General features: G+C 39.2%; 1 protein-coding gene across 1 annotated transcript; it reads left to right on the top strand.

Annotated features, from left to right (window-relative positions):
* Positions 1-203: 203 nt before the first annotated feature.
* On the top strand, positions 204-12,605 carry LOC133518656 (uncharacterized). The gene is made up of 2 exons (XM_061852334.1): positions 204-1,068; positions 12,252-12,605. The coding sequence occupies exons 1-2, from the start codon at positions 954-956 to the stop codon at positions 12,554-12,556; spliced, it is 420 nt and encodes a 139-aa protein (XP_061708318.1). The 5' UTR covers positions 204-953; the 3' UTR covers positions 12,557-12,605.
* The last annotated feature ends 595 nt before the right edge of the window (positions 12,606-13,200 follow it).

The following is a 13,200-nucleotide window of genomic DNA, read 5'->3' as shown; positions in this document are numbered from 1 at the left end:
TGGCCTCTCCAAAATATCTTGATAGCTCATTTTACTCCAAAGTGGTGCTGTAGTTAGTTTATAAACAACAAAACATACTTCTTTTAGGTATTCTAAGTGGTTTATTTATTTATATTTTCCCGCATGTCACGCAACCGTGGTTTTTTTAAATCTAGAGATAAATTAGAGTCGATCCAACTGCCATATCGGTCGATATCATTTGTCGAAATTCATTTCGAATAAAACGTCATTGCGACAGACCTTGAATAGAGGTTAAATGCTTTGTTTTCAGAATAGTTCGAAATTGAATAGTAAGTACATTATTGCAGATAAGTCCAAGCAAAGTCCGAAAATAGAAACGGATCCGGATAGTTTCCTTCTTTCTTCTTTATCCCAACGTTTGCGATTGAATGACAAGTTTTTCAAGTTACGGGTTCATTTGTTGAATTAATAATACCTAACTAAATGTTTCTACAGTCCAATTATCCACGTTAGGTACGCGAAACAAGAACATTCCTCGTAATACCTACACATCCTATCACAAAATGTACGCCTATTAGCGTACACACTTTCCTTCATTCCAAAAGCGAGGAAAATTCCTTTGCATGTTAATAACGGTATTCGCCTCAAAAGGAGAAATTTTTCAAAAGCGTTCGATTTTAACAAACGCGGTACGCGACCGGAGCACAATAGAGCTAATAATCGTTTCCTAACACGTATATTAGTCACGGAAATTCGTTTAACTACTGAAAACAATGTAGAACTTTCATCTGTAGAATCTATGGGTTTCTATTGCCGACTGTGTGTTATACACCTTATTTATTTACGGGACGTCAAACTAGCCAGTTCAGTTCGAAATTCAAAATTAAAAAAGTAAGCCGTGCGCTGGCTGTTTTGTAGTTGCCTCGCGATTTAATAAGAAAAAGCGTGCGTCATATTCAAACTTACAATATATTTTGAGGTTAAAAATAACAATGTTGAAATCAATGATAATTTTGTCTGCGTTACTGATGTGTTGCTACTGTGAAGATAATTTGTTGATAGATGAAGCGAGGGCAAAAAAGAAGAAAAGTGTGGCTCGTCTCTGGAGTAAGTGTTAAGGAAGTTTTTATTAACTTTTACTCTTTAAGCTTATGGTGCCTATGGGACCCACATTATGGTGCTACATACCGATTAAGAGTTACTGTTTTCCGTGTTATGTGAACGATATTTTTGTTGTTTTGTTTCGGATGTGAGTATTAGCTGTTCATCAGTTTCTACTATTTATCTTCAAAATAAGTTTAAACTTATAGATAAATTCCCTATTAAGTCATATTAGTTGTGTCATCATCATTTTAGTATACATAGTGTTTGTATTGATTAAATTTTGAACACTGAAAAGCCTTGTAGGACTGTATACTTGAAAAAGTGTGGGTGGGACGGTATAAATTACTACAATAAGTTGAAGGTTATTACGTCATTTTCTATGCAAAAAGGCACATCTTTCTGTATCTCTTAGAAAATAACTTGAATGTTTTGAAGAAAGTTAAGCAAATATTGAATAAAATGTTCCCCCTAAGTTTCCAAAATTATTTTGACTAAATAACGCTTTCAACCAATATTATTTTTAACAAACAAACTTGTACCGCGTTCGTAAAAAGCCGTAGGTAAGTGTTATTTAATTTCTGCTTGTTTGTATACTAAACAAATATCATTTTTTTAATTATGCGTGATACGACACAAAATTGGCCGTTTTTTTGTAATTCTAATGATATTATTACATTTATCGTTACATATACTTATATATAATATGTGACGTTCCACGAGTGAAGGTACCTTATGGCGGTTGGCGCTTACGCTATTATTGAAGACGCTCCAACACTAACGCGGTGCTACTTGACGTAAGCGCCAACCGTCATAAGGTACCTTTACCCGTGGAACGTCAACGTCACGTATGATTAAGGTAGCTTTCATGCCAAATTTGCGAATCGGTATCTCTCAGCTTTTTACGTTTAATTTTTACTTACCATGTAAGTATTCAAACATAAATAGTATCTCAGTCTCACATTTGAAATTCAGCAGCCACCAAATTGCGACTATTGCGAGGCTCGCTGCATTCAGATTCAAAACGAAAGCGACATCTCACCGAAAATATTATCTGTAAAGTGATGCCAAGTCTCACGAGCATATATATCAACTTATATTCATAAAAAATTAAAAAGTCCCTCCCTTAGATAGACAGGTGTTATGTCTCTTTCTAAGAAACACAATGTGACACAATGTGTTATAATGGTAACAATTTGGTACTACTCACATACGTAATTTGCACGACGCGAAATAAAATATAAATAAAGTTACGAGCTAATAAAAATGTTTGTACGTATTATAATTTCTTCTTTCTTCTCTCGGTTTGAAGACGCTCAAGATGCTATGAAATTGGCTAAGAGTGTAAACCTGCCAAATCCATTTTTGAAAACAGAGTGTGCCTATTTTTTTAAAGATATTAAACTAAAAATACATAAATTTTAAAAATGGATTTAGCAGGTTTACACTCTAGACACCGATAAGCTTTGCAATGGTTTCAAGGCACGAGGGTTAAACAAACTTTGCCGCCGAGTGAAACACATAATTTATTTTTTACCACAACAACGTGAAGAAAATATATAAAATACGGGCCTATTTCCTGAAAAATTAAGTCATCTAGTGATAATCAGAACTCTATAATGTCCATGTGTATGTCAATTTAACATATAAGATAACTTACACACTAACAGTCCGTTGCAGAAGTTGCGCAACGGTAGAGGTGTTCAAAATGAACTTAACACAACTTTATTATAGCAAACACCCCTTTAATGGAACAGGCACCAGTAATGGAATGGTATAGACAAATCCTGTAAAACAAGTATAATTTACCATCAGTTTTTAATCGCTGGCAACATTTTAGCTTAAATAAGAGCCAAAGAGCTGCTCAAGTTTAATTTTTCATTGATATTTGTTATTTTGAAAAAGAATGGCGCCATACATTCTATGGCTGGATCAAAAAACCACAGTTTTAATTGGTTAATAATATTGAAACCAATTGCAGTAGCTTTCATTTAATGCATAAAAAACATACAGGACGAATTGGACATTCAACTTTTAAAGCGTAAAGCGGTGAAATATCAAAAACACTCCAAATTTTCTCTTGAATGTTCCATGATTGGTGCCGTTAACATACTATAAGCATCCAATGCTACCTTTTTTAGATAATCTTGGCAAAGGCGCTACCAAGCACCCAGATATTTAGAAATGTAAATACAGATTATGATAAATACAAATACAGCAAATACATTGGCAACAATGCCGTAGGGACCGATTTGTATGCATAGAAGCCGTCACATTACGAATTTACCAAATAACTTACAAAAAGTTACATCTTATTAGATAGATTATTTGGAAAAAATACTTTAAATACATGAGAATAATGTCGATATTGAAAAGTAACACGGATTATGATACGAACATGAGATAATAGGTCGTAGATTAGCGAATGCACGACTATCATGACTCCGAACTGAGCCGTGACCGACCCGAATACGAGCCGCATATGTAAAACTTAATTTACACCAAATATTAATTAACGTCGCGAACCTATTTATTAGTTAAATTATAAAAATGTCTCCTACGTGATTCAGACGGATATATTATCTACATTTCCTGTTATACAAAAGATTGAGAGTACCTCGGACGCATACGTCCAAATATTAGTGTCGTTTAACGTTACATAAGGGGTAGAAAATGGAAGAGAAACAAACTGAATTAAATAAACATTTTAAGTATACTACTCATATATAAAAAACCGGTCAAGTGTGAGATCATTTATCTCGCGCACCGAGGGTTCCGTACAAACTTTCAATTTTCTCATGTAACTATAAACTCAAAAGACTTTTGAACAGAAGTACACTATTAGCATAATTGTGTGCAGTGCCATCTAAGGTCAAATTGGCTAATTAATTTGCGCGATCTGTATGTATGTTGGTTTTTCAGGGATAATTCTTTATCATGTGAACCGATTTCAATATTTTTTGTTTTATTTGAAAGAAAATATCTTTAGTGTAATCTCATATTAATTTCAACTATAATAAACACCCGAAAATGGGATTAAATTGCAAATTAAATTATAAAAGGTTTTTTGTTATAAAAAAAAAAGTTATCAAGATAGAGGTCTGATTTTATTTTTCCTGTAATCTTTATGATAATGTTTTTTCAATGTAAAAATTTTTCATTTGTACAACTTCGGAGGTAAGGGGGGGGGGGAAGATTAAAGAACCAAATATATGTACGAAATCTTTTTTCTTGTCAGCTGGCCAGTAGTCTATCGCAGGCGAGTGATTTGAGGTTTGATATGTTAAGTAAGTATCTATGTTCAAGCAACCCGTTACAATATGAAGAATTAATGTTTGAAATGTCATCAGATACGATTGAGTTTTTGAACGCATATTTTAAAAAGGAATTTTAACAACATCTTTGCTGGCTTGTCAATCTAACCTCCGCCGGAGGAAAGTAGGGGAAGGGGGTGAAACCAGATAGCGGGTCAAAGCAGATAGCATGCTATTTCACATTTCTGTTATCGCCGTCACGCTCACACGCATTAGAAGGCACGGGCCGCGGCCGTTCAGTAAGCGTGCAAATGGCGACCGGTGAAGTGCGTTCCGTTGCGCCATCGTTGGAAAAAAATCAAAAGAAAGGTAATTAATGTAATATTGTAAGTTATTTTATCACGTATCAGATCATTATTAGCTTGAAAATATGCCTGTAAATGTTTTACGTCGATACTGTGACTACTAGAGTAGTGATTTAGGATATTTTTTCTCAATTCGACCGGTATATTATTGCGTAATATTTTCATTTGCAAAATCAAAGCGTTTGGGTAGAAGCAGACGGGGTGAAACCGGGTATCCACCAAACCACCCACCACCACCACCAAACCAATTGGTTCAAAATAAAACACCAGAGACACCTTCGTTAAAAGGCAAAGGGATAGGAAAAAAACAAAAGCTGGGAGAAAAAGTAGTCAAAATAACAAAAGTAAAGAAAACATAGGCGAGGATGATGCTGAGTGTCTCATTTGCAATGAAAAGTGTAGTTCTACAAAATCTAAAGATGCCTGGATTCAGTGTACGGCTTGTCTGAAATGGGCCCACAAAGGTTGTACCGGATGCACTGAACATGAATTGTTGTTTTTTGTATGCGATGACTGCAAATAACTGATGCCCGTATTTACCCCACAAAAAATTCTGGTATCTGGTTTTACCCACATATATAAGGGGTGAAATCGGATTGTCTAGAGTTAAGAAAATGTTGATTCATCTCCTGAATTAATATGTAACTTGATCTCTTTAAGTTTGTGTCAAATAGTAGTTGATTAATTGTTGATTTTGATTATAGATTATTATTCAAATATATCAATGTTTAATAATTAATTATGTTTTTTTCCTTAACTATCCGGTGTAATCCCCTCCTCCCCTACCCGGATCTCCCAACAAAGATATTCAACACAACGAGGGCTACCGTTTTTTGCTCACCAATTGGCGCCACTGTAGACGTAGGTCCAGAAAAACACATCTCAAAATTCTGCTATACTTATTTGAAAAACTCAATACGCGACAAAGGTATTTTAACGTGGGATTTTTTCAACCTGAATAATCTTGCATATTTATACATAATTTAGTTGCCACTTTTTTAAACCACTAAGTAAATCTAATGTGTACCATGATTAATCAAACATGGAAGGAAAAAGATATTCCACAATTATAAATAACGGGTGAAAATTCGCGATAAAAAGCTTGCAACCCTCAAAAATTCTATGCATTTGACATTTTGAAAGACCTCCGTCTACACTAGCACCCCCAGCGGCGCGGGTGCCCTTATTGGTACACCGAAGGAAGGATTTGGTTGCCCTAAACTTAAAATTGCAAAACGGTTACGGTTGCGTCCATGGCTGACTCTCATCGTACAGACCGCACATATCATAGCCCGAAAATTAAAATTTCGTTATTTGCATATTGTTTTTGCATATTCGATCGATCGGGATCGAAATTTAGTTACCTATCTACATACAGAATTGTAAGTAGATAACTTCGAATTTTGACGTTCGCGGTAGGCCCTCTGTGCACATATTTGTGTTACAGTGTGGTTATCTCCATGAACACAACTGTGTTTCAGAAAAAAAAAGGTAATCCGATCCCCGGACACCTGTGTCCGATACGGCTCGGTGTGACATGCGCCTTGCTTATCGCTACATGTTGGCGTTGTGTGACACTACCCTAATTTCCATGCTAAATACCACTCGGACGATTTCCATGAATAATTTCGGTGGGAATTTTGTTACTAATTTGTTGTTTGATCATTATGTTCTCTAATCAGCTGCATTACAAACTGTAATGACTATATTTACATCTGCAAATTGAATACTGAAGAGAGTACATATTGTTATTTCTAGCAAAGATGCTCTCGCTTGTGTATTTAACCTCGTGATGTTGACTGTCCTAGTACTAAGGCAGGGACGCCAAGCACGAAGAATTTCGTATATTGACTTGCCTATTCGTATCTCTATCGCAGCAAGCATGAGCATTATAGTGTTACTTTCATCATCATCATATCAGCCTTTTATTGCCCACTGCTGAGCATAGGCCTCTCTTCTAGTACGCCACTTATCCCGGTCCAGAGCCAATCTCATCCAGAAGTGACCCGCAGTCTTCCGAATTTCGCCCACCCAACGAGCCAACGGACGCCAGGCACTCCTTTCGTCTGAAAGCGGCCACCATTCCGTTAGCATTTTGGCCCACCTGCCATCACTCTGCCGCCTACTTGCCTAGTGTTACTTTAGTGGGTACTAATGTAATTACACAATAAAATTTAAGGATCATTCTCAAAAATTATGCCTGCGGTCTTATGGCCGCGACCCATACAAAATGTATGTAAAAGAGTCGTGGTCATTAGACGCAACCGCAGACATATTCTCAGAGAACGAGCCTAAAATAATTATTTTTAACAGGTGATTTTGATTTATTTCGTTCGATTTTAAAACAAAACGAATTCTCTTCTGAGCCTCTAGTGTACATTTATTCGTTAGCGATACGTGACGTACGCGTTTGCGTTAAGTCTCATTCTGTATGGGATTTTGAGTGTCCAAATCATCCCGCTTGGCGCGCTGTTTCTTAATCCCATACAAAGTGAGACTTAACGCAAACGCGTAAGTCACGAATAAATTTACACTAGGGCTCTGTTTTCTTATAGCAGTGATTCAAATTTGACTGATTTTTTTTCTTATATGGTGGGCCGTTAGAGGTTATATAAACTTTGCACCATTATTTTAATTTTCAGTACGGTCAATGTGGGGAGCTCAGAGCTTACGTACCTCACTCAAACACAACCAGAAGGAAGAGCTTCGTTTCTTCTGCTCTACCGATCTTTTGTAAGTTGAGTGTGTGTACAAATGCAGAATTAAAAAGCGACAAGTAAACGATTTACGTCCGTCCTTTTTTGTAAATATTTTAAACCAACGAATAAATTAAATATCAGCGATAAAAAACGTGAAATAAAATAAAACAGCTAAGGGGATTATTTCAATTATTGCTAGCTTTGATGAAAAGATTAGCGTCCTCGATTTCGTAACTTTTCCCTGCTGTTGTTTGTTGTCACATATTTTCGTAAAGTAATGAACTCGAACACATTTTCATTTGAAAATGTCGGCAACATCGCTAATTACCACATAACCAGCAAAATTCATACCACATAAGTCACATCGGCAGCCACGTCATCTTCTGTCACTTACTCGAGTCAAATTTAGCCTCAATTCAAACCAAAGAGGCGATATGCATTTTTTTTTTGCAATGCCGGTTCTAAAACAAATAGCTACTTACATTTTTTTATACTACGTCAGTGGCAAACAAGCATACGGTCCGCCTGATGGTAAGCAGTCTCCGTAGCCTATGGATGCCTGCAACTCCAGAGGAGTTAGTTACATGCGCGTTGCCGACCCTAACACTCCGCACCCTCGTTGAGCTCTGGCAACCTTACTCACCAGCAGGAACTCAACACTACGAGTATGAGTAGGGTCTAGTGTTCGTTATTCGTTATTCGTATTCGCGGGCTGGGTTTCCGCAACTCGACGTCGCAATTCGCGCCTATTTTGCGTGATGGTGGGTTGACGGCACTACTCCTGCCAACCCAACTCTACCAGGAAGCCTAGCAGACCCTTGATGTTGCCGACGACTTCTGGGAGAGACCCCGGGGAACCGAGGTATTGTGCCCGGTATTCTGCCACCCCTGGGCATTCAAGAATGACGTGGGCGGCTGTCTCCTCCTCCTCCATGCACGCTCTGCAGAGGGGGCTATCTGTAACACGTAGGGTTAATAGGTGTTTGTTTAGTGGGGCGTGGCCGGTTATGGCCCCAGTCAAAAGCCGGAGCTGTGGCCTCTTCAGCTGTCTCAGCCTCCTCGACAAACCGGGGTCGATTGTCGGGAGGGCCTCCTTCGCCTGCCTGCACGTGCCTAGGTTAGACCAGTACTGTTGGTGTTTTACCTTGGTGTTGCATCTCAGCATGTTCCGGAGCCAGGCATAAGGCAGAGGTACGATTGGCTCCGGTCCTGCCACCCTCAGTTCCGAGCCACCTCTCGCCAATATGTCGGCTGCATCGTTCCCTCGCGAGTTGCTGTGTCCCTTAATCCACTGCAGAGTTACGCTGGTGGTGGTGCTTACCTCTGACAGAGCCTTGTGGCATTCGTAGATTAGCCCTGAGGTCAAAGTATAACTTTGCAGAGCTTGTAGTACTGACCGACTGTCAGAGAGTATGCGGATGGGGTAGTCCTCTACTTTCCTTGAGACGATTGCGTGTGCTGCCATTATGATGCCCATACATTCCGCCTGGAAGACTGTGTTGTGGGCGCCTAGTGGTGTTGAGATATGTATGTTTAGGTCCTCTGAGAATACTCCCGCGCCAGTGCCTGACCTTGTCTTTGATCCATCCGTGAAGATTCTCAGCTCTCTCGGGTTAAGTCCTTCACGAGGTTCTTCGTGTAACTGTATCTTGTATTTCTTGTCGAAGATGTATTGCCTGGGTATCCTGTCAGTCACCGCTTCTATTAGCGGTTCCTTACCTATCGCCTCGTAGAGGATCTCGGTGTGTGGTACCCTGGGTGGTCTCCAGAGATTCGATTTTTTGAGACGTACCGCCGAAGCTAGCGCTTCCTGTTGTATAAAGAGGTGCAGCGGCGGCAGGCCCAGTAAAGCTTCCAGGGCCGCGGTTGGTGTTGTCCTCATGCAGCCCGTAGTCGCCAAACAGGCCAACCTCTGGAGTCGTTGTAGTTTAGCTTCAACTGTGGATAGTTTGGTGCGTGGCCACCAGACTATTGCACCGTAGCTTATTATTGGTCGTATGACTGCCTGGTAAAGCCATAGAGTTATCTTGGGGGTTAGCCCCCAGGTTCTACCCACCATTCTACGACATTGCCAGAATACGACTGTGGCTTTGTCAATTTTGCCGTTTAAGTGATTACTCCAATTCAATTTGCTGTCAAGTATTACCCCTAAATACTTTACCTCTGCAGATAGTTGGAGTTCAGTGTTGAACAGTTTGGGAAGGCAGAAGTTTCCCAAGTTGCGTTTGTTGGTGAACATAACCAGCTCAGTTTTGTTGGGATTGACTGAGAGTTCGTTGTTAATACACCAGCGCTCCACGATGGCTAGTGCAGAGCGGGTAACATCGCATACCGTACCTGAATGATTGCCGCTCGTCAGTATCACTATGTCGTCAGCATAGCCGATTGTGTAATAGTGATTGTTGTTTAGTGTGGTGATCAGGTCATTCACCACCAGGTTCCATAGTAGTGGTGATAGGACTCCTCCTTGGGGGCATCCTTTTGCCACTAATGCTTGTTGTGTTTCGCCCGTCCCGAGTTTGATGGTTCGCTGGCTCAACATGTTGTTTATCCATTCTGTCATAACTGCATTCGCGCCATGTCTTACCAGTGCTGCTGTAATGCTGCTGAACCTGGTCCTGTCGAAAGCCCCTTCTATGTCTATGAAGGTTCCTAAACACATGGATCTGTTCTTGATCGCCACCTCAATCTTACTTACCACTGCATGAAGTGCCGATTCTGTAGATTTGCCAGGGCTATAGGCATGTTGGTTTGGATGCAAGGGCACATTAATTAGCACCCTCTCCCTAAGGTACCTGTCACACAACCTCTCTAAAGTTTTCAGCATGAAAGAGGTCAGACTGATGGGCCTGAAGGATTTGGGGTCCGAGTAGTCGCTTTTACCTGGTTTCGGTATGAAGATAACCTTGACCTCCCTCCATTGCTTCGGCACGTATCTGTGTGCCAGACAGGCGCGCAGAACGATGGTCAGCTTCAGAGTGAGATGCTTCCCGCCCCATTTAAGAAGCGCAGGGAAGATCCCATCCATACCTGGAGATTTGAAAGAGTCAAAGCTGTTTAGGGCCCACTGCGTGCGCTGCGGGCTGATTACCTCATAAGTCTGTAGCCACTCGCCTTCCGTCGGGGTGGTTGTCTCCCTCTCGTTCCAACTTACTTTCAACAACTTAGGGTCTAGTGTTATTTGGCTACGGTTTTCTGTAAGGTGGAGGATCTTCCCCAGTTGGGCTCCGCTCTAGATATCGAATAACATCCACTGTGCTGTGCGAAAGACAAAGCGAGATGACATTCACAATGCCCATACCTCTCCTTTGGACGTAGTTTAGCCGGGTCCAAAACCAAAGTTACATTTACAACCTATCCTATAAACATACATTTTATCAGTTTTTTTGTACAAGCCTAAAGACACTTCGTTAAGAACTAAAGAACCCAGTACCGTAATCATTCCTCAAACTTTTAAGTATCAGTACCCCTAGTGTAAATAAATTCGATTTTGAAACGTGACGTACGCGTTTGCGTTTAGTCTCATTTTGTATTGGATTTAGAAAGAGCGCGCCAAGCGGGACGTTTTGGAAACTCAAAATCCTATACAAAATGAGACTTAACGCAAACGCGTTCGTCACGTTATGATGTCGATAAAATTTACACTAGGGGTACTGAAGTTTAAATTTTCTGATATTACGTGAGGGAATTATGCATGTTAAATCACACGACGCATATTTTAAAATACGTGGCGAAATCCTCAATATAATCTCCTGTACCATTCTCGATTCTATGAAATGAAAAACGTAGCTACCACATGTATAGTTGTCTACAATCGACTCCCGCAGGACATGGTGCTCGAGGGCAATGCTTTTAAGCATCATCTGACGGACTGGCTTCTGCACCGATGTTACTATAGCGTAAAGGTTCATAATATGCTTTTTGGTAGTTTTTATTTTCTTCGCTATTTAAATTTTACTACCTAAATTATTATACACCTACCTAAAGCAAATAATAGGAATTTCTTAACCGAAATTCTAAAAAACATGTAAAAAGATGGTAAAGTAGTGGTAAATGCCTTAATTTCATACAAATCGGGAGGCAATCAAGACTAAGTGTGTAAGTGACTTTGAATAAGAATAGAATACAGAAGTTATTTATTAAAGCTTTCGGGATTGATAACCTAATTATTAAGCCTCTCTCTCCATCACAAATAAAAGAACATCCAACAAAAATTAAAGTAATGGTTAAGTATTCTAAAATAGAGTCTATACGGAAAGAGAAGAGTCGTAGAATGTATTGCTTCCTGTGGGATGTATAGGAAGCAATACATTCTACTCTTCTCTTTCCGCACAGACTATAAATTATATGAAAAGTATCAAAAACTTACGTACAACAAAAAGTAGAATAGCCCAATTCATATTGAGCTCAATTTGTTGTTATTTGAATTTTGTTATTACGAGTAAATCTATGATTAGTATGATTTGCATGCTTGCATGCAGGCAAGATAAATAGAATTCATTAATAAATAATATAACATCCGATTACTATCTAAGCAAATAAATATTTCTGATTTCACTTTCATCCTTTGCTTTGTCACTTGAAAACGTTGCAGTCAGCTTCAATAGACTCTAACGTCTACCCATGGCTGATGGTGATGACATTACTTATAAAACAAAGTCCCCAACCGCGTCTGTTTGTAATCTGTATGTATGTATACTCGCGATAAATTCAAAAACTACTGAACGGACATTCATGCGGTTTTCACCTATCAATAGAGTGATTTTCGAGGAATATTTGTATATAATTTGTTAAAAGTAGCCCGTGAGAAGCCGGGGTGGGTCGCTAGTATATATTGTTTTTATTAACCATTTGTTTTCTTCTCCTTCCAGTAATGGTCATCCTCTTCATCTTCTCAAAAGTGGCGGTCCTCAAGGTCGTCTCCGTGTTCCTGTTCATGGCCTTCTTCCAGAAGTTCTGCTACATCATCGGCCTCCTAATCAGCTACTTCATGAAGAGCCGCGAGGCCATGAAGCCTGTGACCTCCCCGTCTACCCTGTACGGACCCCCGGCTGACTATAACACTATAGGGTACAGCTACGGACCCCCTGAGAACGAACCGTTCACGAACTCTGAGAATCCCAGTTCTGGGTTTCCGGATTTGGGCAATTTTAATTGGCCATTCAAAAGAAATTAGATTATGTATATTGTTTTTAAGTATTTATTGTATTAAATATAAGTTTTTATATGTTGAAAATGAAAATGTTTTATTTGTTAATAATAATAAGTACAGGGTTCAATTGTAAAGGTTGGAGTCTTCTAGTATATGTTATTTTTATTTACTGAGCAGTCTACTGCATTACTTACTATACAATGTGTTTGTCCACGTATAGTGTAGCCGTTAATCACGTGTAGTACGACGATTTTTATCGACAAATCACCCCCCCCCCCCATACATATGTTTTTTCTCAACTATGTTAAAACTGCACCCTTTCAAAGTTTTACGGTGCCAAACACTACTGCACTTGGTTAAAATGTACCTGTCCATTCTGTAATCTGTGCATTTAGCTATGGCACATTTAAAAAAACTGTCTATAGCTTATGAATTAGGGCATAAATTTGAAGCATAAATTAACCAAGTGCAGTCGTGTTTAGCGCCATAAAACTTTGAAGGGGTACATTTTTAAAATGGTTGAGAAAAAACATAGGTATGGGAGGTGATTTGTTGATAAAATTATTTGTTCTATACGTGGTTTACGGCTCCACTATACATGTACAGACACATTGTATAGGTATAGGTATACTTACTGTCATATCATGAGCGTATTGTACCAAGTTGTG

Source organism: Cydia pomonella, chromosome 6 (genome assembly GCF_033807575.1).
Source record: "Cydia pomonella isolate Wapato2018A chromosome 6, ilCydPomo1, whole genome shotgun sequence".
In the NCBI taxonomy this organism is placed as follows: Eukaryota; Metazoa; Arthropoda; class Insecta; order Lepidoptera; family Tortricidae; genus Cydia; species Cydia pomonella.
Note: the sequence above shows the minus strand (reverse complement) of the source record. Positions and strands in the feature narration are given on the sequence as shown.